Raw genomic sequence first — 25,416 nt, 5'->3', positions numbered from 1 at the left:
ATGAGCTAAACTATACTGCACACACAACATTTTTGCCGAAATTCAAATGAAATAGCAAAACTCAAGGCATTCAGAGCTAATTCTATTAAGTTACAACATGACTTTGGGCAAATACTTATGCTTCTTTCTGCTATTTCCTCATTTATAAATTAACTGTAACTACCTCATGATTTGTTGGGAGAGGATTAAAATAGTGTGGTAAAAGTAAAACGACTGCATCAGTCCCTAGTAAACAGGAACACCTCAACCAATGTTACCTATTATTACCACTGCTATCATTCCCTAGATGTACAATAAATTAGTATCCACTTATTTACATTTATAAAAGAATTTTTTCTGAGAATTTTAAAACTATGAAGATGTATTAAATATTGACTCATGTTCATTTAACAGTCACGATATCAATCAGCCTACTTAAACATAACTAAATACAATGTTATCTAAATTTAACCATCAAATCTGACATGTTTCTTATCACTCTAATATTTCCAGATTATAGTTTCCCAATTTTAATGACTTCATTACTAAAAACAAACAACTTGTTTATATTACTTTTTCATAATTAAAAGATGCTATTCAGACAAACAAAAGCCCATGGCATAGTATTTTTTTTTTCCCACTTATCAAATAAGTGAATTAGCAATCAAAGAACATACAGGATTTTTAGTTGTTTTGTTTTGTTTTGTTTTTAACCCAGATGATACTAATTTTATTAGGATTTTTTGTTTTATTTTAGAAAAAACTGATTCTTCCAACCCCACGCAGGTAATGGGGTTTGGCACTTTAGCACTGAATACACCCTCAGCCATTTTTACTTTGAGGACTTTTTGAGACCTTGAAAGTCAAGATTTTAAAAGTTTAAACTTCAGCAACATTTATTTGCTTGCTCTTATGCAAATGAACTCCCTTTTTAGAAATTCAGTACTTGGAACGGAACCCAGAAATTCTCTACCTCTGAGCTATATCCCCAGAACTTCTTTTTTTAATTTTAGTATAAGCCAAGGTTTTGCTAACTTGCCCAGACTGGCCTTGAACGTGTGAACATCCGGCCACTGGTTATTACATGGGTACACCAGCTGATCTGACTCATTTCTTATGAGTTTATGCATCTTTAAATCTTTAAATATATTAAAGCAGTATCTACTTCAGGAATATTCTTCTCGTGTCTACAATATTTTAAATAAATGAATAGAACTGAACTTCCTCAATGTATAATAATACATTAAATAGAAAATGAGCTCTAAACTTTTTTTCTGAATGAAAGAATTTAATATAAGACAGGTTTTATAAAATAAAATATAAAACTACCTATTTTGATAAATCATATCTTAGGATCAATTTTATTTGATCCAGTGATGATAAAGCAATAGGGATCTGACTGGACCACCCAGATCTAAATGAGACATGCAATAGAGACTACACATTCCAAAAGGACCAAATCTCAATGTGACATATCACTATATTCCAAGCACATAGCACAGTGCCTGAGGCAAATTAGGTATTTAATAAACATCTGTTTTTGAAAGGCTGGAGCAGCTTGAGGGATTGAAACCTCTATTTATAAAACCAAGAACTTAATGAAAATTATTTTAGTTATATCAAGTTAAATAATATATATATGACACAACACTTGGTTATAACTGACAGATATTAATAGTTAGAGAAGGAGAAAATGCAAGCAATCAGGAGTCAAATGTGATTTATATATTTTAAAATCAACCCACAGAACTAAACATAAAGTATAACTTACACTGGGAGAAAAAAAGACTTTATACACACACACACACACACACACACAAATATGTAGCTTGAGATATGTTTGCTATATACACATAATGTTATTTATGTAAGAAACATTAAAAAACAAAAGTACTTAATCACTGGAGAATGGCACTGGAAATGGGGTAGGGAGACATGAGGCCTTTCCCCTCCTCCATTTTCTACTTTATAATGCTAGTTTAATTTTTCATTTCTAGGTACATAGACTCACTCTTTTTATAATTTTTTTTCAAAAAGACTAGAGTTGATGAATCAGAAACTTGAAAACCATCTTTAAATTAAAATCTTCTATGCTTTTCTTTTCCTATGCTTTTATTTTCTTCTTCTATGCTTATATTTTTGGTGCTGGAGAGATCAAACCCAGGACCTTCTGTATAACTAGGCCACTGCTCTACCACTGAGCTATATCCCACACAGTTGAATTAAAATCTTTTAAAGGAAAGGAATGTGAAAAGAAAATTTTTTCCACAACAAAAAATAAATTCCCTTAAAAGAACAAGTTAAAAAAAGAAGTACTTGTGAAGTACACCCTCAGCAACTTAGCAAGACCCCGTCTCAAAATATAAACTAAAAAGGGCTGGGATGTGGCTCAGTAATAAAGCACCTCTGGGTTAAATTCCTGGTACCCCCGCGCCATACACACACACACACACACACACAAAAAAAAAAAAAAAAACAAAGTACTTAAATGCTCCTCCTTGTAGGTCATACAATGATATAGAACTCTTTGGCATTTAATCACTGCCAATTAAGAGGAACAGAATTCAAAAGAAAGAAGTAATAAAACCTGTCTTATATTAAATTCTTTCATTCAGAAAAAAAGTTTAGAGCTCATTTTCTATTTAATGTATTATTATATAATGTTTTATTTTTATTATTTTTAAAGAAAATGTTATTGTATTTTTATACATTTATTTTATTTATTTTTATGCAGTGCTTAGGATAGAACCCAGTGCATCACACATGCTAGGCAAGCGCTCTGCCACTGAGCTACAATCACAGCCCATAATATCTAATGCTTTAATATCTAAAATTCTGTTTTAAAAAATTAGAAACATGGGCTGGGGTTGTGGCTCAGTGGTAGAGTGTTCACCTAGCATGCACGAGGCACTGGGTTTGATCCTCAGCACCACATAAATGTAAAATAAAGATACTGTATTCACCAAAAAACTAAAAAAATAAGTATTAAAAACAATTAGAAACAAAACAAGATTGATTCTGTATCCAGATTCTCACATTGCTTCATAATGTCTAAGTTCCTATACTATTTTCTTGAGCTTTTTTCAGTAAATCAGAGGATGGTTATGGGTGTGATTTTATGAGAAAAACAAAGCTAAATAGAAAGGGATTTTATACTCATAGCAACAGTCTCTCCATATCAATTACATTTAATATACAATTACAAATGCTTTAAGTTATAAGTCTAAATGTAATGACCATATAGAAAACACTGTTCTCTGTCTAACCCACAGTCATTCTCTCCCCTTTTTGTTTGCATTTTGTTTAAGTGATAACATACGCATTTCCAACAATAAATTATGATTAGCTTAAGTCTGAATTTCTCAAAAGGGCTGCTATTGACATTTTCAGTTGGATATTCCTTCTTAGGAAGTGTCATATACACTGCAGGAAGTTTAGCATCTTTGGCCCTTGCCTATGCAAATGACAACAGCCCTCCAAATAAACATCCTGTTTTCCTACCTTGAGAACCACTGGCATAAAACCAATCATCATTATATTATCTATTTTTGCCAGACTTCTGCTCTCCTAGCTCTCTTGCAATTAAATTAGTGACTGTGGCTAACACCATTCACTTCTAGACAATGAGACAAAGAAAATTTTATATGGGAGTGTCTAGGAAAATGCTGTCCTTCACTGATAAACAGAAAAGGCCACTTGAAGAAAGAATATTTTCTGAAAAAATTAACAACCATGTTGCTTTGAATCTGGACTGCAGAACTTTAAGGTCCATAACGTTAACAACTATGAAGCAGGAAAGTCACCACTCAAAGGATGAGAGAACACTGAATTAGAAATAGCCATCATTGGTCTACAGCCATACCACCCCAAATGCATTGGATCTTGTCCGATCTTGCAGGCTAAGCAGGGTTGGCTTGTTGAGTCCTTGGATGGGAGAAACAGCACTCATGAGCATGCTATTAAGTTAAGCTAATAAATGGAACCACTCTAAGACTATACCATTCCAGATTCCCCCCACCTTTGTTGTTGTTGTTGTTGCTGTTGCTGGGGATTGAACCCAAGGCCTTGTGTATACAAGGCAAGCACTCTACCAACTGAGCTATATCCCCAGCCTCACTATTCCATATTTCTTAAGAAAATAACCATGCTTATGATTTAAGCTACTGTTAAATGGGTATTCTGATAACTGTCCACTGTCCACTAAAAAGTTAAATGTTGTTGGATGTTAACTTACCCAATTCTGTCAGTTAACTGAACTCCTACTATAATTACAATATCTGAATCTATTATAGAAATAATACTTCTCATAAGATATACTTGAGTCAGACAATGTAAAGTCAAACAGGAGAGATTATGATAATTTCTTATTATGTTCATATATTAAGGAATCCTAAACACCTCATTATTAGGATTCATAAATAAATAAAGCACTTTTCAATTGGTAGCAAAAATTTACCAATATATTAGAAATACTTTGAGGGCTGAGGCTATAGCTCAGTCGCAAAGCTGACTGAGTACCTCACTTGCCTAGCACATGTAAGGTACTGAGTTCAATCCATAGCATGGCATAAAAATAAATAAATAAAATAAAGGTGTTTTGTTCAGATGTAACTAAAAGCTTAAAAAACAGAACTACTTGAGCTGAGGCTGGGGCTCAGCAGTAGCGCACTTGCCTGGCATGTATGAGGCACTGGGTTCAATTCTCAGCACCACATAAAAATAAATAAATAAATAAATAAATAAATAAATAAATAAATAAATGGTCTGCCAACAACTGAAAAAAATTTTTAAAAATATTTTATGTGCTATCATTCTCAACTCAAAGTCATTTGCAATGTAGTGAGCAAATGTATTTAGCTCATCAGTATGCTCCTGACTGAAGCACCTGGCCCCCCAACATACACATACAAAGAGGCAGAGAACAAGAGTCTCTTGCTAGGACAAGAAACCAACTGAAATGTTAATGATCATTAAGGAGGCTAGCATGGCAACCTAAAATCTGAAGGAGTTCCAAAGACAAATGTTAATTCCCCACCAGTTCTCTCCCAAGGGACATTTATTTGGTGAGTTGGGTTAAAGATATAGAGAAATCTCATCTCCTAAGAAACTTAATTCCCCAATGTTTACTGGAAAGAGATATCTGATATCAACTTCAAGAAATTTAAAAGCAGAAGGTAACCAAAGTTAAAGTTTGACCCAACTCTGACCCAGTGTAATTCATAATTAGATCTAAGAGATCAGCCCCTCACCATAGTTAATAGAAAAAAGAGATCTTGTGGGTAAGTATAGGATGCTATCTACTTCAATCTTTATTGTTTTCATATACAATGTCCAATGTACCATATAAGCTGACAAAAACAGATAGGAACATTCAGTATTTTCCAGATGACATATGCCATTCCAGTCAAGTCTTCAGGAAGTTGAACCAGGCACAGTGGCACACATAAGCAACCTCAGCAACTTGGGAGGCTGAGGCAGGATGATAGAAAATTCAAAGTCAGCCTCAACTATTTAAGGAGGCCCTAAGCAACTTAGCAAAACCCAATCTCAAAATAAAAAATAAAAAGGGCTGAGGAGGACTGGGGTTGTAGCTTAGTATATAGCACTTGCCTGGCATGTGTGAAGGACCATCAAAAAAATAAATAAAATAAGGATACTGGGTCCGTCTACAACTAAAAAACATTTTTTTAAAAAAAGGGCTAGTGATGCTGTGTTCAATCCCTGATTCAAATAAATAAATAGATAGATTTTAAAAATATCAGAATGTTATTTTGAGGTTATTGACAAAACTAATTATATAAAGTTTATGTGGAGAGGGAGAAGACCCAGACCAGCCAACATATTAACTGGGGGAGAATATAATTGAAGGACTGACACTTCTATAAACACTCAACATAGAGTAATCAAGACAGTGTGTGATATAGGTGAAAGAATAAGCAAACAGTTCAATGAACACAAGAAAGCTAAGAAATAGATTCACATAAATATAGTGAACTGATCTTGGATATAGGAGCAAACAAAGGTGATACAATGAAGAAGCACTAGAACTGGACATGTACGTTAAAAAAAAAATCTAGACAAGATATGGGACTGGGAATGTATATAGTTCAGTAATAGAGTACTTGCCTATCCTCACAAGGCCCTGGATTCAATTCCCAGTACCAAACATACAAAGAAAATGTTAAACATAGATTTTTTTTTTTATATTTATTTTTTAGTTCTCGGCGGACACAACATCTTTGTTGGTATGTGGTGCTGAGGATCGAACCCGGGTCCCACGCATGGCAGGCAAGCGCGCTACCGCTTGAGCCACATCCCCAGCCAAACATAGATCTTATATCCTTCATAAAACTTAACTCAAAATGAATCCAAATGTAAAACAAAGAACTATGAAAGTACTAGAAGATATGAGAAGAAAAGGTTTAGATGACTTTGAGATGGCAATAACATTTTAGATAACACCACCAAAGGCCCAATTCATGAGACAAATAATTGATTAACTGAACTTCATTAAAATTTTAAAATTTCTGCTCTGTAAAGCATATTGCCAAAAGATAAGAAAAGCCACAGACTGGGGAAAACCATTCACAAAAGTCATATCTGATAAAGGATGTTATCCAAAATTTACAAAGAGCTGGACATAGTGGCAAGCATCTATAATCCCAGTGATTCAGAAGGTTGTGACAGGAGGACTACAAGTTTGAGGTCAACAAACTAAGTGAGGACCTAAGGAACTTAGCAAGACCTTGCCTCAAAATTAAAAAAACGGGGGTGTGGGGGGATGGCAGCGCTGGGATTGTGGTTCGGCAGTAGAGTGCTTGTCTAGCACATATAAGGCCTTGGGTTCGATCCTCAGCACCACATGAAAATAAATAACATAAAGGTATTGTGTTCAACTATTTCTAAAAAAATCAATATTAAAAAAGAAAAACAGGGCTGGGGATGTGACTCAAGTGGTAGTGTGTTTGCCTGGCATGCAAGCGGCACTGGGTTCGATCCTCAGCACCACATACAAATAAAGATGTTGTGTCCGCTGAAAACTAAAAAATAAATATTAAAAATTCTCTCTCTTTAAAATAAATAAATAAATAAATATAAATAAAAATAAAAAAGGGGTTGGGGATGTGGCTCAATGATTAAGCACCTCTGGGTTCTATTGCTGGTACCAAAAACAAAAAAATAAAATACATAAAGAATTCTTAAAGCTTAACAATAAAGAAAATTAACAACTGACTTAAAAAAACAGGCAAAAGACCTGGACAACTCATCAAAGAAAATAGATGATAAATAAGTAGTGGAAAAAAATGTTCTATATCACACATCATTGGGGAAATATAAAACAAGAGTAAGTTACCATTGCCCACATATTAAACTGACAAAAACCCACAATACTTTCAACAGCAAATGCTGACAAAGATGTAGATCAAGAGGACTGCTCTGCTTTCGTTCATTGCTGGCAGGTATATGAAACGATATAGTCTCTTAAGAAGACAGACAGACAGTTTCTTGCAGAAAGAAACATATTATTACCATATAATCCTTGATTATGTACCCAAAGGAGAAGTCCACACCAAAAATCTTATATACAGATGTGTATAGCATCTTTATTTGTAACTGTTAAAACCTGGAAGCAACCAAGGTGTCCTTCAGCAGGTGAATGGATAAACTGTAGTACATACATTCAGACAATGGAACAGTATGCAATGTTTAAAAAAAAAATGGATTATTAGAGACACAAAGAAACCTTAAAGGAATATTACTACTAAGTGCAAGATACCAGTCTTAAAAGGCTGTATGATTTCAATTATCTGACATTATGGGAAAGGTAAAACTATAGACACAGTTAAAAGGTTAATGGGGTTAAGGAGGTAAGGATAACTAATGGTTTGGACCTGGAATGTCCCCCCCAAAATGGCTTATGTGTTGAAGGTTTGGTCCCTAATGCAATCATGTAGGTGGATCGTTTAAGAAATGACTGGATCATGAGGTAGGCTCTAAGTCATCAGTGATGAATTCATAATTTGAATGGACTACTGGAAGGTGATGAAAACTATAGGAAGTGGGACCTGGTTGAAGGGAATCCTTGTTTCTGGTCCCTTCTTCTTTGCTTCCCACTGCCATGAGGTAAACAGCTTTCCATCATCACAGCCCTCTGCCAAGATGTCCTGCCTCACTTTAAGCCAAATAACTATGAATTGAAATTTCTGAAATCATCAATCAAAACAAATCTTTCCTTCTTTAAGTTGTATTTTTCAGGGATTGTGTCACAGTGATGAAAAGCTATCTAATACTTGAAGGGAGGAAGAGGTACAACACAGAGGATTTTTTTAAATAGTGAAACTATTCCCTATGATACTGTAATAACAGATATATCATTAAACATTTCTCAAAACCTAAAGAATGTACAAAACCAACTGAGGCCTAATATAAAATATAAACTCTGAGTGATAATGATGTGTCAATCTATATTGACACATTCATCAACTATAACAAAAACACCACTCTAATGGAGAATGTTGATAGTTGGGGAGGCTACTGTTGTCAGGGAACATACAGGAACTCTCTATACTTTCTGCTGAATTTTGCTGTGAATTTAAAACAATTCCAAAAAAAAACTAAAGTCTATTCAAAATGGGGGAGGGGGGGACCACAAAAAAAACAGGAAATAATGACCCAAAATCAAGAGGAAAGAAAACAGAAATAAGTCAAAGTCAGACTTAGCAGAACAGAAGTTTCAAATTGTTATTATGAGTAAGTTAAAAATCTGTAAAGAAAACAATAAACTTTAGTAGAGAAATTAAAATGCTAAAAAATGTGTTTTCTGTGACAGAAGCATTATTTTCATATATGGAGTAGATTATGGGAATCCTTTCTTTTTTGCTTTTTCATTAGTTACATTTTTTAAAATTTTTTTAAATTTTTTTAGATATACATAACAGTAGAGTGTATTTTGACACATATACTCACATGGAGTATGACTTACTCTAGTTAGGAACCCATTCTTGTGGTTGTACATAATATGAAGTTACACTGGTCATGTATTCATTCATATATGAACATAGGAAAGTTATGTCTAATTTATTCTTCTGTCTTTCCTATTACCCATTCCCTCTCCCTTCCTTTCACTTTGCTTTGTCTAATCCAATGAACTTCTATTCTTCCCCTCCTCATCCTCCTTTGTTGTGGGTTAGCTCCCACGTATCAGAAAGAACATTTGGCCTTTGTTTTTTGGGGGACTGGTTTATTTTACTTAGCTTGATAGATACAGGAATCCTTAAATGCAAATTGAAGAAAAACAACTGAGAATTAATAATATTTCTGATGTGTGTATACACACACACACACACACACACACACACACACACACACACACACACACACACATATATATTGGGGGGGGGGGGGAGACAGGGTCTTGCTATATTGTCCAGGACAGTCCTAAACTCCTAAGCTAAGGTGATCCTCCTGCTTCAATCTTGCAAGCAGCTGGAACTATCGACATGTGCCAGAAAGCCAAGCTAACTTCTTTTATCTCAATAAGAAAAAAAGTTAAAACTACTTTGACTATTTTTCTAAATGAAGCATGAACTACTTCAGCACATAAAATCAATTAGGTATATAATTTCATGTGCAAACAGTTAATAAACCTCTAATTGACAAAATAAATTCAAATTTGAACTATTTTACTAATAATTTAGACTAAGCATAACTTTTAAAAAAATATACACAATTGGTTCCTTCCACACAGAAAGATGTTTGTAGTATAATTAATTTCCAAAGATTTGAAATCATCAAGTATTCAAGTTGGCAAAGTCTACAGAAATTATCTGGTTTACTCTCATTTTCAGAGAAGATAACTGAGGCAGAACTCTCATTTCGGGGCAGAACAAAGTTTGTTCTTTAATTGTGCATGTATCTATTGAGCCCTTACTGCTCACTGGCAGGCACACCTTAGCATGATGAATAGATTATCATGGGCTCTGCTTCGTCAAGCTGCTACTTCAGTAGAGTATGCACATAACAAACTTTCAAAACACAAAAGTAATCTTTAAAAAATAATAACAATACAACAAATGATGCTGTAAGAATAAAATGAAAATTTCAGAGCCAAGAATGTGAACATGGGTCTTCTGAGTTTCTAAGAGTTCCTGATAGGTTCCTGGCCTGACAACAAATAAGTCTTCTTTCTCATTACAGCTTTAGAAAACAATACCTTAGTTTGTGAAGGAAACGTAAGTGATTCTTAGGTCTAAACCCAAGTTTAGCCTCTCAGTGAGGCATGAAGAAGCTACTTCATAAATAGTGTTTATTGGGCTGGGGATGTGGCTCAAGCGGTAGCGCGCTCGCCTGACATGCGTGCGGCCCGGGTTCGATTCTCAGCACCACATACCAACAAAGATGTTGTGTCCGCCGAGAACTAAACAATAAAACATTACAAATTCTCTCTCTCTCTCTCTCCTCTCTCACTCTTTAAAAAAAATAAAATAAAATAAAATAAAATAAATAGTGTTTATTAAGTTAAAAAAAAATTCAGTTTCCTTAAAGCCAGGTATAGGATCGCATACCTATAGTCCTAGCTACTTGGCAGGCTAAGGCAAGAGAATCACTACAGCCCAAGAGTTTGGTACTGAGTTAGCCATCCTGGGCAATATAGAGATACCCTGTCTCTTAAAAAGAAAAAAGTAATAATTATTTCCCTAAATGGAGTCAACGAGGCAGATAGAAAAGAAGGAATCAAGATACTATCTATTTTCCCCTAACCCCAAACCAACAAGAAAGAGATAAGGAAAAGAAAAAACAAATACTTTAGTCAACCAAAATCATACTTGGTGGGCATCAATTTCTCTATGACTACTTTCTTTATCTATTTATTGGTACATGAAATTTAACCACTAAACCACATCCCTAGCTCATTTTTATTTTATATTTTGAGACAAGGTCTAACTTACTAGGGCTTCACTGTGCTCAGCAGACTACACAATTTTAATATTATAGTTTAACTTTTTAAAAATGGGATATAAGGGGCTGGGGATGTGGCTCAAGTGATAGCACGCTCACCTAGCATGTGTGAGGCACTGGGTTCAATGCTCAGCACCACATAAAAACAAAATAAAGATATTGTGTCCACCTAAAACTAAAAAATAAATATTAAAAAAAACCAACAAAAAAATAGGATATTAGCCATTCCTAATTGCCATATGATTATTACTTGTCTAGGGGGACGTTTTATCCTAAGGAAAAGGTGTTTATTTTCTAAAGAATATTAAGATTAAAAATTTAAAAGTAACACTATTTTTCTAATTTATTCTATTTTTTAAATACTCTCAAGTAGATTTCCAGTTCCTGACCACTATCCATTTAACATGAACTGAAGGTAGGGCACCAAATGACTTTTTTTTGTTTGCTTTTCACCAAAAAAATAACATAAAATGTTTTTGTCAGCATCTTACAAGTGCTTAACGTCTGTATAAAGCATAATACAAGGTGCTCAATAAATGTTTTAATGTCACAACCTAAAATACAGAGCTTTGATTACAACAGATCATCATTAAGATACTTTTAGACTCTCATAAAAAGAATTCTACAATACTTTGGAAATAGTCCCTACTCAGATTCTATGTATACCTACATTTGAAAACAGCAAAAGGTAAGAATAGTGATCTTGATGTTAGCAAAGAATGACCAACTGCTAAACTCAATTCCTTCTCTTGAGCTTACTTCAAAATTAAATAAAGTAACCCATAGCTCTGTCCCATCAAGGAGGATATGAGTAGGAGTCAACTGGGACACTGACCCTAGGTGTCTACAGTGCTTTGTAGCCTTTATAACAGAGTCAGAATTTGCTTAGAAGGTGATAGCTATACTTTGTCAAATCAAGAAATTGATTTAATTTCTTCTTGCAACCTTGGAAGAGTATAGACCTATTTTCTAGTTGACTTCTTTATGGTACCCTCAGAAATTAAGAATTTTCCTAGGGAAGAATAAGTCTTTGAAACATAATTTTACAAATATTTAGGAAACTAAGTGATCATCAGAATGCAGACTGAACAGAAATGACATCTGCCAGGTTCATGTATATAAGATAACCTAAAAAGTAATTTTGCCCTTAAGTATTCTATAATTTAGCTACCTAATAGAACCATTTTTTTTCTTTTCAAGATACAAGATATTATTAGTCAAATCAAGAAAGTACAAATTTCAAATGGCAAATAAAATGTTTTATATCCACACACACACTGTATTTTATTTAGTGAAGCAATAGGAGAATGTGTATGGAAAAGGAAAATGAAATAAGAAATGCAAGGAATGACCACAGTAGGGAAACAAAAAAAAAAAAAAAAAAGGAAAACCTCACCTATTCTCAGTAGAAAAAACTAGAGAAATCAAATAAAGAATACAAAACCTTCAACCAAAGTTAAGCATATGAATGTAACTAAGGCCAATAAAGACATTTAAATAATTTAACATCTGATAACTATAATAAAGGCATATATGGAATGAATTGGTGATCTCAGTTCAGATATCCTGGAGGTCTTATTAATGTGAGTGTACAGTACTGAAGGTAACATGTATAAAATAAAAACAGATTCCATTTCAGATATAGGTAAACAGCAATTATATTAAATTACTATTTTCACAAGGTATCTGAAATGGTTCAAAACTGCTAAAAATTTTGCTATTTCCAGAAACAAACATTAATAATACCCATTTATGGCTCAAAGGCATTTACATTAAAAAAACATTTACACTAAGATATATTTATTCCAAAACATATTTGCTTTGTGGAATTGTAATATACTGGAATTTTTTACTTTTAATTATCAAAGAAAAACTCTTATGACAGCAAGATAAAGGAAATCCCCAAATTACCTATTTGACATGATATATATTACTATCAGCTCCCAAATACAAAGTTACACCAATCTGTATGAATATTAAATAGGTTTATTAACAATAATAATTATTAAAATCAAAGGAAACTCTAAAAAAACATACTCAAGTTAAATAATATTATTTCTTAGAAAAGATACAATAACTTTTAGGAAAAAAACATAAATTAAAAATGCCAAGATAGAAACCAGTCAGAATAAATTACCTGGTTTTTATATTTGTTTTAGTTTTAAAATAAGCCAGTATACAACATGTGCTTTATATAATAATTTCCTAAAATCAGAAACTTTTCAACGATTTGGCAATTCATCTCACTAAGATCCTGACCCAATTATCTGATTTTAACATTTTAGAATTCACAAATTCCACTTACCACATATTTTACAGCACTTATAAATTGGTTGTGGAAAAGCAGATGCTGAGTTTCATCTTCTGGATTTGAAGCTGTGTAAAGCATTCCACAAACATTACAGGACATTGCTCCAAATCTTTTTTGTCCTGCATCCTATTTACAAAAAACAAACAAAAGGTTTTCTTTCTTCCCAAAAGAATTATTCTAAAACATGACCCTGGAAAGCTATAAGGTGAACATAAAGTGAAAAGGACTTATAGATCTATAACGAGTAGCATTCAATGTTGATTATAAACATTAAGATGCTAAAGTACAAAATCTGTTTGCAGTTTTATTAAGAAATATCCAATTTAATAACCTGATCATTCCTTCCACAACATATAACAACCATTTAAGGAACTAAGAAATTTCTTTCTTTTTTTTTGTTTGTTTTGACTCTACTGGGGATGAAGCCCAGGAACTTCCATACATTAGGCAAGCACCTTACCACTGAGCTATCTCCCCAAAAGAGAAATATCTTTAACATTACAAACTCAGGGAAAAAATCCAAATAGCCAATACTCTAAAAATAAGAATATAAACTTCATATTTGAAATAATCATACTTCTAGAGTTTAGAGGAAATAGTGTTTTATAAACTATATATCTTTTAATGTCTTAAAAGTCTGTTTTATAGTTTATAGTTTACTTAAAAATATGTAGTTTATTTAAAAAACTATTTTTATGTCACCAGAAATTCTTAAGGTAATTTTTTGTCATTTCTGTATTAAATAAGCACAAAAAAAACTGATTATAATTATTCTATACTCAAGTAATTTACCTCATGCTGCATAACAATTCTTATCCTTATTCAACAATAAAAAAAACTTAGTAACATAACCTAACTTCAAGAGTAAATTAAAAGGGCATAATGCCTTTACTCTTTTCGATTATAATTGTGCATTTAGATTAAAGTAATTACTCAAAAAAACAGGATCTAAGATAACAGTATCTCTACTGACTTGTGATTCAAAAAGCAGAGAAATATCAAATGGTAAATAAAAGATCACTTATAAAACTAAAGGGAAGCTGGGAACTTATAGTTCCAGCTACTCGGTAGGCTGATGCTGACGTAAGATCCTTCAGTTCAAGACCAGTATGGTCAACAGATCTGGCAATTCATCAACAGAACCCTGGGGGGGTGATGGGACACTTCATTCTAAAAAATTCAAACTATTAACAAAATGTTATCTGAAATAAATTTCGGGTAGTTTAAAAAAATATTGTAGCTGTGAAAAATATAAATAAAATTTACCATCTTAACCAATTTTAAGTATACAGCTTGGTATGTTAAGTACATTCACATTGTTGTGAAACCCATCTTCATTTTACAAAAGTGAAATTCTATACCCACAACAATTCGAATTCTCCCCTCCCTCCCAGACCCTAGCAACCACCATTCTGCTTTCTATGTCTGAATTTAACTATTATTCTAGGCACCTCACATAAGCAAAATTGCACAATATTTGTCATTTTGTGACTTATTTCACTAAGCTAATATTCTCAAGGTTCATCCATATTGTATCAAATGTTAGAATTACCTTCCTTTTTAAGGTTATTGAATTATATTCCCTTGTAATCATATAAAATTTTGTTTATACATTCACCTATCAATGAAAACTTGGTTTGACCTTTTCACTATTGTTGGTAATGAACATGGAGGTACAGGCACTTATCAGAATAATAAGAAAGCACTTCTGCCTCAGTTTCCTCATTGATAAAATGGGAGATAACACAAGTATCTGTCCCATACTTTTCTTACAAGGCTTAACTTAGTTAATATGAAAGCAAATACAACAACATATTCAAAAACTATCACTAGTACTAGGGATTGAAACTGATATATTATGTGCATGTGTGAAACAGGCTACAATGAAACACACTATTCTGTGTAATTACAATGCATCAATAAAAAATGCAAAGAAAAAAATATTAGCTGGGGTCACCATCATCAACACCATCATTTTCAACTCTCAACCAGCACTACTACCAACAAAAATGTGATTCAAAAGTGTAATTTTACATTTCAAGTAGCCAAGTTAAAGAATGCAAAAGAAACATGAAATTAATTTAAATAACATTTAACAAAATATTATTCCAACACATACTTAATATTTTTAAAAACCTAACAGTAAAATACTTTACATTCTCTTTAACTTCTTTGAGACAAAGGATGCATTTCTTACACTTAAAGCATATCTCAATTCTGATAGGCTGCATACACTTCAAGTATCCAAAAGCCAGACATGACTACCATACTGGAGCAAATCTAGATTGTTTGTTACCACACTGATTTGACAATAGAAATATTACATGATAAAAACAAGATTTTGGGGGCTGGGGTTGTGGCTCACTGGTGAGCGATTGCCTCACTTGCGTGAGGCACTGGGTTCGATCCTCAGCACTGCATAAAAAATAAATAAAACAACAATACTTTAAAAAAGAACATAAAACAAGATTCCCTTTCACTGTGCCTTCTGAAAAATTTTTAAATAATTTCACAAAATTCTTGGAAAGTTATTCTTTTAAAAGTTACAATCCATCATCCAGTTTCAAAAAATCCTTTGATTACACTGTCTGAAACTACATTAAGTATCCCTATTATTTGGAGGCCTTCCATTTTTTTAACACTGTTCTCAGTCATTCAAATTAGGTGTTTAATCAATCAAAAAATATCTCCCACTTTTTTTCACCTTGCCACCAAACTATACAATACTTATGTTCTATTTCAAATTAACTATTGATTTATCCTTCAGTAAACTGCAATTGTGAAATAATAATTATACTATAAATTATTTTAATGTTTAAATCAACTACTGAGAAAAGGTAGTGATCAAATGACACATCCAAGAAAGTGACAGGTGTGAAATAAAGCATTATAACTTCTTATAAATTAAATTAGAAGAAATGGAAACAGAATTATTACTATTTGCTACAGAATGGACTATTTATTTTTGGCAGGGAGGGTTACAATAATGCCAGGAAGGGTTTCCACGATGAAGCCTTATAATGATGAAAAAGATCTTTGGAAAAAAGGGAACAAATTGAATCTTTAACACCTTGCCTAAATAGAATACTCACAATACTACTTAACCAAAAAAGGTCAAGTTGTGTACTTACTATAACCAACTGTTTTTCATCAGCTTTTTCTGTTTCTTTCAGTTTCAAGTCCTTTGGAATTGTTATCTCCAAATGGGAATTACACTTATGCCAAGAATGATTTGGTGGTATCTCCCTTTAAAAAAAAAAAAAAAACTATTGAATGTCATAGATCTTCATCATTTCAAATCACTGGAAATAAAACATTTTCTATGCAACAGTGATAAGTTTCAACTTCAAGGGGAAAAAGATAATCTTTTAAAAATCAAGGCCCTCACCAGATGCAGACTCATGATCTTGATCCTCCCAGCCATCAGATCTAAAGTTCAATAAATCTTTATTTATAAAGAAAAAAAATCAAGGAGAGGGTTGGAGGTATAGTTCATCAGTAGAGCACATGTTAAGGATGCACAAGGGGGGGGGGCTGGAGATGTGGCTCAGCGGTAGTGCGCTTGCCTGGCATGCGTGCGGCCTGGGTTCGATTCTCAGCACCACATACAAACAAAGATGTTGTGTCTGCCGATAACTAAAAAATAAAATATTAAAAAATTCTCTCTCTCTTTCTCTCTCTCTCCCTCTCTTTAAAAAAAAAAAAAAAAAAAAAAGGATGCACAAAGCCCTAGCTACCAACTGGAATAATAGCTAAAATATGGAATCAACTTATGTGTCCATCAGTGGAACAACAGATAAAGAAAATGTGGTATACATACACAATGAATGATTCATCCACAAAAAAAGGACAAAATTATTTCATTTATAGCAAGACGGCTGTTAAATGAAATAAAGAGCACAGAAAAGACAAATATCATATGAAATCATTTATATGTGGAAGCTAAAAATAAATAAGTAAATAAATAAATAAATAGATAGATAGATAGATAGATAGTGGTTACCAGAGACTAGGATGGAGAAAAAGAAGAGGATGGTTAATAGGTACAGGGGTGCAACAAATGAATAGAAGAATGACTTCTAATGTTTATAGCATATAGGGTAACTGTGGTTGACAACAAGCATCTATTTCTAAACAATCAAAAGAACTAATTTTCAACAAAAAACTGCAGCACCTACTAAAGTCTGAATGCTTTAAGTTTTATACTTTTACCCACCTGAGTCAATTTATTTGCCCTAACTAATATTTGTTGGTAATTCAGAAAGCATACAAGGATTTGCTTAATTTCAATAAAGAGAGAACAAAATGCTGTTTCACTTATTTAAACTAAAGGTCAATAATACTCAGTGTTTCCAGGAGTGTGGGGAAAGAGGATTCTTAAACAATGTTGCTGGGAGTACAAACTGGAACCATTTGGAGGAAAATCAGGCAATGCAAGATAAGTCCTATAGTTTTGAATTTATCCTACAGAACAAATCACAGAAGCAAAAAAGGTAAGTTTATATTGTAGAGCTTTTTTTTCTTTTTTAATAGAATGAACTAGAAACAACTAAAATCTCTATAGAGAGTAGTTAAATAAAAAGAAAATTCACATAATGAAACTGAAAACAAAATTTTTAAAAATTAGGTTGGAAGGTAGAAAAGATGCTGGTAATATTAACTAAAAGAAACAATTAGCCAGGTGAGATGATGCAGCACACCTGTAATCTCAGAAGCTGTGGAGGCTAAGACAGGAGGATAAAAGCCAGCCTCAGCAGCAATGCCTTAAGTAACTCAGCAAGACCCCGTCTCTAAATAAAAATATAAAAAAAGGCTGTAGATGTGGCTTGGTGGTTAAGCACTCCTGGGTTCAATACCTGGTACCAAAAAACAAAATAAAATAATAACTATTTTAATTATGAGTAGGGGACTGAGGTTGTAACTCAAAGGCAGAAAGGTTGCCTAGCATGCACTAGGCCCTGATTTTGATACCCAGCACTTGGGCTTGGGGAATACAAACACAGAAAAAAGTATATTAAAAAAAAGAAGCAAATTTGTGCAGGGTGCAGTGCCACATGCCTGTAATCCCAGCAACCTGGGAAGGTGAAGCAAAAGGATCACAAGTTCAATGTCAGTCTGGGCAACTTTCTGAGACCCAGCCCCAAATAAAAAAGGACTACAGATGTAGCTCAGTGGTAAAGCACCCTTGGGTTCAATCCCCTATTTAAAAGGGGGGGGGGGCTAACATAAATTTTTAGGGGAAAATCCCCTAAAGTCAAAATTCTTAAGTAGGAAGTCTTTAAGTTTTCAAATTTACCCCTAAATTAAACAAATACCTTACCTGTTATCACTGTTCTTAGATGTTTGATTATTGAGTATACTGTGTTGTTTGGGAGCTGAGCCTGTAATTTAATTAAAAGAAAAAAAACTGGGTTATTTACTAAACTTTTTAACAGCACTAGTAAGCTTGACATACTTATCCATAAAGCAGTTAGTGCATTGAAATTTTCTTTATTTTTATTAAGAAACATTTGATAATATTAGAACTCCCTTCTTATTTCTAACACTTCAGAGAAAAGGTAGAAAGGCTGTCTCAGACTATAGGGATGCTAAGAGATATAATGGTAGGTTAATACTTTTCCTCTAATTTCACCAAATATTACTAGCACTGAACAATAAAGAAAATAGTTTCAAAGCCTGCACAATTATAATAAACTCTAAGAAGAAATAAATGGAAACATTTCTTATTTAAAAAACTATGGTCTCTAGAATTCTTACCATATAAATAACTAAATGTAAAAATCTATTTTCTAATGATTACATTTCTCATTTATATTACATTCACGCTTCCCCTACTCAGAGAAAAAGTTAAATGATAGATAATGGTAGTGATGATCAACTGCAACAGTTTGTCCCAAGTCTACCTTTCTTTACTAGAAAGAAATAATAGGAATTAGAGATTTTTATATCCTCTAGTGATGTAAGTGAGCAAATCCAAGTGTTCAACTAATGTGTTTTAAAAAATATTCTAAAGGTTATAAAATAAAGCTTTTAGATGATATAAGTGGAAAATATGCAGCATTTATTAATTTAGAGTTCTCTGAAATAGAAAACTGAGTTACAAGAGGTTAAGAACCTGAAATAAAAAAGCACAAATATTAAAGTATGAGAAATAGGCTGCTACCACCAACTTAAGGAATTTATTAAGGAACATTTTTCCAGAGAATAACCCACAAACCAAAATAAGAGATATAAAATTTTAAAAAAGAAACTTTGGTGGGGAGTCAAAAGGCAGTATTTAAACAAACCAAACAGATGCAATTTTGCCTTAAAAAAAACAGGTTATAACCACAAAAATCACAAATTTTAAAAAAATATAGCAATGGTTAAAAAGAATTTAACAATGCTGGGAAGTGATACTGGCCAAATTATATTATTATATTATGCACATGTACAAATACATAACAACAAATTCTATCAATACACACAACTACAATGCACCAACAAAAAATTGGGGGTGGAGTGAACACTGATGTAATCTTAAAAAAGGGGGAAAAAAACGAATTTAACACTAATATAATCTTAAAAAGGAAAAAAAATTATATAGTAAGAGTTTTCTGTAACAGTAATAAAATGTCACTGAAACGCTTTGAAATCTAAATAATATTTCCAAAGTATTACCTGGAAATTTATTCTCTCCTCCATCAATTTTTGCTTGACTGAGCAGAGTTGAAACAGCAGTGGTATTTTCTACTGGACTGCTTTCCAGTTTGGATTCCACACATAAGCTGAAATTCTGAACACAAGGTAATTTAAGATCTTTATATCAATCTTTGGGGCTTATCTCAATACAATGACCCTCTCAGCATCAACTCCCATTACCTCCCATCGTGTTAAATTTAAAACATTATCATACCTACAGATACACTGCCAGCCTCTACATTTTTTTCTGAGCTTCACATCTAGACTATAGTGTCCAATATGGTGGTCACTGCCATATCTGACTACTGAGCAGTTGAAATGTAGTTAATATAACTTAAGATATGTTATAAGCATGAACCTTATGCCAGATTTGAAAAATTTAAGCACACATACACAAAATGGTAAAATCTGTCATTGGTAATTTTTAAAACTGTAAATTGAAATAGCAGTGTGTTTAATAATATATTAAAATTAATTTCATGGGCTGGGGTTATGGCTCAGAGGTAGAACGCTCGCCTAGCATGCATGAAGCACTGGGTTCAATCCTCAGCATCACATAAAGTAAAATAAAGACATCGTGTTCACCTATTAAAAAAATTAATTTCAGCTACTTCTTTTTGCCCCATTAATGTGGCTACCAGATAATTCAAAATTATATAAGTGGTTCACACATCATATTTCTATAAATAGTGCTGATCTAACTAATACCTTTCCCCCTGTAAGAATTCAACTCATTCATTACTCAAAAATTAACCTTTTCCATGAGGTCTTTCCTAATCTTTCCTAATTATTCTTTACTTACTTTAATACCTCTTTCTTGCCCTTGTCACTTCCTATTTGGAATCAGTTATTTCTCTGACTCATCAGTAACTTTTAAGAGCAAAAACACTATTATATTTACCTATTTATTCCTGAATCTCTAAGAATCTTGTCAAAGCAGATTATTAATAATAAAATATACTCTAAATTCCATCATTGGTTATCTCCCAGAAATGACAGAGAAAACAGTTTTGTGTGTATTTCAACTGCTACAATGAATGTGTAACATTACTTTGAAACGTTTATTTTGGAAAAAATGAGCATTAAAAACAAGAACAATGACGTTACCTACAACTCTACTTTCCATTAATAAGTTAGTAAGTTATTGACTTAAAAAGCAGATCATAAAATAATTGAGCTTTAAAATTCATAGCGTCTTAATAATTAAAACTTAACCCAAGGGACTGGGGTTGTAGTTCAGGGTAAAGCGCTTGCCTAGCACATGTGAGGCACTGGGTTCTATCTTCAGCACCATATAAAACTAAATAAAAAAAAATAAAGGTACTGTAATCATCTACAACTAAAAAAGCCCAAGACTTCAGGTAAGTTTCACTGGATGCTTTGCTTTATAAACATCATTTCACATCACTGCAGATATTGACACCAAATAATCAAAAGAGCAAATTTATGGGTATCCACAGAAAAAGTTTTTAATGTTCTAAGAAGAGTTGTAGTTTTTTGTTTTTGTTTACATTCTCCTACCTCCCCAAGTATAAATCTGGCTAGCTCTGAAGCCAGCCACTCTCACTTTAAATCACAGATTCGTTACTAAAAATGTCACTCAGGTTAAATTAGTTAAATCTCTAAGTCTCACTTTCCTCACCTGTAATATGTGAATAACAATTGAACTTACACTGTATATTTTGGCTGAGAATCATATGAAACTGTTGTCTGCCTACAAAAGAGCCAGTACTTGGACTGGGGCTTTAGCTCAGCGTTAAGAGTTGCTTGCTTGCCTAGCATGCACTCAGTCTGAAATTGGATCTCCAGCACTATTCTTTGAAAAAAGAAAGGGGGAGGAACAGTATTCACTAAGTTAATGGTTTGATCATGTTACTTCAACCTTTAATGTTTAGGGAATAAAGAGAAATTCCTAAGTGATTTCTCAAAGTAAATTCCTTAAAGTAGGAAACCCATAATCTCTTTGTACCAGTAGACATTCAAGCATGTCTTGAACTGATATGGTCATCAACACATTTCCCAATCACCCTGTGACCGGTAGCACGTTTTTGATAATGGAGGAAAAAAATTGGAAGCAATCTAAAAGTCCTCTTATATAGAAAAGAATAAATTTGTGGTATATTTCTTTATAGCTATTATAATAACCAAGTATCAAATATAATGCTGATTGCATAAAAACAAGTTGCAAAAAAATTTATATATTCATGTTATTATTTAAAAATATATACAGGGTGTGGTGATGCATGCCTCACCTCCAAGATACTCAGAGAAGACTGAGGCAGGAGGACTACAAATTTGAGGGCAATTAATGAGATCCTGGAAATATAGCTTAGTAATACAATGCTCACCTTGCGTTCAATTCCTAGTCCTACACAAACACAAATACATGCATACAAACTTAAAATACAAACAAAGCTAAGTATATCTTATGGAAACATACACAAAATCATAAACATAAAGATGATTGAAATCAACTTAAGGAGTATGTTTAACTCAGGAGGGGAGAGAGGAATGGAATGAAGAGGAAGGCACAGTCTTCACCAGCAGCTATAATATATATTTTGTATTTTAAAGGACCTAAAGTAACTCAATAAGATATTCATTTTTATCAAATCCAGGTGGTAGACACAAAAGAGTATGTTACTCTCACTTTATTCTGAATAAACATTCAAGAATTTTAAGCCCACCTCAGCAGCTTGGGAGGCTGAGGAAGGAGGAGCACAAGTTCAAGGCCAGCCTCAGCAATTTAGTGAGGCCCTTTTCAACTTAGCAAAACACTGCTCAAAAAGGGTTGGGATGCTGAGATGTGGCTCAGAAGTCAAGAGCCCTTGGGTTTTATTCCTAGCACCAAAAAGAGAATTTTAAAACAAAAATTTTTTTAACACAAGCTTCTAGGCCTGCTTCTTAAGAGAATTGCATAAACAAAGCACTTTTCAGTAAATATCTTATAAAAGGTCAAAATAATGTAATCTAAGTAAACATCTCTAATACAGATGGCACAAAACAATGAATTAAATTCTCATTCTTCTGATTTCTAAATTTTCAAAGATTTTTATGTAACACTCTCCAGTCACACTTGGAAAAAAAAAATCCTAAATAAAAAACCACCCCATTTCTGCAAAAGATAATAATTTTCTTTTTTCCTATGTTGGGAATCAAACCCAGGGCACTGAACATGGATAAACAAATGATCCTTCTCTGAGCTACATTCTGAGTCCAATAACTTAGTACTCGTACCACTGCTTACTATTTACCTCTAATTATTACCACTATTTCATATAATCTTTCTGAATAATCCCCTTTTGGGGGGGAGGGGATAATGGGATTGAACTCAAGGGCACTCAACCACTGAGCCACATCCTCAGCCCTATTCTGTAGTTTATTTAGAGACAGGGTCTCACTGAGTATCTTAGTGACTCGCCGTATCTGAGGCTACTTTGAACTCTCAATCCTCCTGCCTAAACCTACTGAGCCACTGGGATTACAGGCATGCACCACCACACCCAGCTGAATAATCATCTTTTAATTGATAACCATTTGTATAGAATATAAAATCTAAGAGTAGCATAGGTATCTATTCTCTTTAAGTTCACTTTGATTCTCAGCCCAAAATATAAAAGACTAACAGACAATCATATATTTTCATAGTTTCTGGCATAAAGCCCAGACTTCTAATTCACTCAGATTTGCTTCCAGATCTAATAAAGTCATTTTCAAAATTTTAGGGTCACTTAACTTTTTTCTTATGATGACTTTTTTTTTTTTCTGTACTGGGGATCCAACTCAGGGCCTCACACACATACTAGGGAAGTACTCAAACACTGAGCTACATCCCCAGCCCTCATGAAGACTTTTTTGCTCAAAGGATTTTTTAACATTCAGAGTATGTTGTATAAAGAAAGCTGTGCTGAAAATTAAAACACCTCAATTCTAATCCTGTGTGCCACCAAACGTGACTACTCAGTTATCTCATTATAAAATTAATACAAATTAATTTTTTCATCTGTATTATAAGCACCAGGGTTCTATGCCTATAAAATTTCTGCTTATTGGTTTTATATATTGGTGTTCCACAAATGACTTACTTCAGGAAGGGCTGAGTTGCTTTTATAAAGTATAAAACTTTCCAAGATAACCACTAAAGTCTCTTTTCAGATATAAGATGAGGTTTTCAATTTATTTTTTCCATTTTAAAAATTCTTGGCCACTACAATTTTATTCTCAGACTGATTCATACCTTTCAGACATGTCAGTTGCCAATTATCCAAAATGGCCACACAAATCAAATTATAAGGCTTTTTTTTTTCTTTCGTACCAGGGATTGAACTCAGGAATACTCAACCACTGAGTCACATCTCCAGCCCTTTCTGTATCTTATTTAGAGACAGGGTCTCACAAAGTTGCTTAGAGCCCCGCTAAGCTGGCTGAAGCTGGTTTTGAACTCTATTCTCCTGCCTCAGCCTCCCGAGCTGCTGGGATCAGTGGCGTGCACCACCTTGCCCAGCTCAAAAGGTACCCTTTTAAAGATACTTTTCAATTATATTAGACAAAGGTTGCTTTTTCTCCATTGAAATGAATTTTTTTTATATAAAAACTTTTTTTAGTTGTTGATAGACCTTTATTTTATATGCGGTGCTGAGAATCAAACCCAGTGCCTCACACATGCCAGGCAAGTGCGCTACGGCTGAGCCACAGCCCCAGGATCTCAGTTAAAATTAATTTTAACATCTTTTTAAAAAATCTTTTTAAAATTGTAGATGAACATTATACCTTTATTTTGTTTATTTATGTTTAGGTGGAGCTGAGGATCAAACCCAGTGCCTCACATGTGGTAGGCAAAAGCACTCTTACCACTGAGCTACAACCCCAGCCCTAATTTTAAAATCTTGATCAAAATTGAACCCAAGAATAAGTTTTAGATTTTAGTCACTAAGAAATACTTTTTCCAGGTGCAATGGCTCATTCCCATAACCCCAACTACTCAGAAGGCTGAGGCAGGAAGACTGCAAGTTGAAGGTCACCCTTAGCAACTTTGTGAGATCTTGTCTTGAAATAAAAGTATAAAGGGATGGGAATGTATGTAGCTCAATGGTAAAACATCCCTCCAGTTAAATTCCCTATACTGCCTCCTCCCTCACACACACACACAAAAAGGTGGGGGGTATCTTTCAGTGGTACAGCAACTTGCCTAGCAGGTACAAGCCTCTGAGTTCAATACCTAGTAATACTAGGGGAAAAAATATATTTTCTGTGGTTATAATTAGTAGAAAAAGAAGTAATCATAAAAAAAAAAAAAAAGAAGTAATCATTATGGTAAATTTAAAAGAAAAGCTACAATTCAACTGGCTTATGTATTATGAAAAATAAAAATGAAGGGTGGAAAAAAAAACACAAGATGAATCCACATGAAGGTGAAACATCTAAAGGAGTCATTAAGTTCTATCACTACAAGACTGGGTTAATAATTTTATGATTTCATTCTCAAG

The 25,416-nt window shown here is 33.3% G+C and overlaps 2 protein-coding genes across 12 annotated transcripts in view; one reads left to right on the top strand and one right to left on the bottom strand.

Annotated features, from left to right (window-relative positions):
- The window catches only part of Esco1 (establishment of sister chromatid cohesion N-acetyltransferase 1), a 72,418-nt gene that overhangs the window by 19,731 nt on the left and 27,271 nt on the right, over positions 1-25,416 (bottom strand). For all 11 annotated transcript variants that reach the window (XR_005729104.2, XR_002484369.3, XR_013429661.1 and 8 more), the window contains 4 exons: positions 19,910-20,024; positions 18,570-18,630; positions 16,381-16,495; positions 13,244-13,375 (listed from right to left, as the gene is read on the bottom strand). Coding sequence is in view for 5 of the 11 variants with exons in the window: in XM_040274591.2 (XP_040130525.2) it covers positions 13,244-13,375; positions 16,381-16,495; positions 18,570-18,630; positions 19,910-20,024 (423 nt within the window). In the remaining 6 variants the exon portion in view is untranslated. The remainder of the gene's footprint in view (positions 1-13,243; positions 13,376-16,380; positions 16,496-18,569; positions 18,631-19,909; positions 20,025-25,416) is intronic.
- The window catches only part of Greb1l (GREB1 like retinoic acid receptor coactivator), a 310,330-nt gene that overhangs the window by 278,484 nt on the left and 6,430 nt on the right, over positions 1-25,416 (top strand). The gene's annotated exons all lie outside the window — the stretch shown is intronic.

This window comes from Ictidomys tridecemlineatus, chromosome 13, assembly GCF_052094955.1.
Source record: "Ictidomys tridecemlineatus isolate mIctTri1 chromosome 13, mIctTri1.hap1, whole genome shotgun sequence".
NCBI classification, from domain to species: domain Eukaryota; kingdom Metazoa; phylum Chordata; class Mammalia; order Rodentia; family Sciuridae; genus Ictidomys; species Ictidomys tridecemlineatus.
Note: the sequence above shows the minus strand (reverse complement) of the source record. Positions and strands in the feature narration are given on the sequence as shown.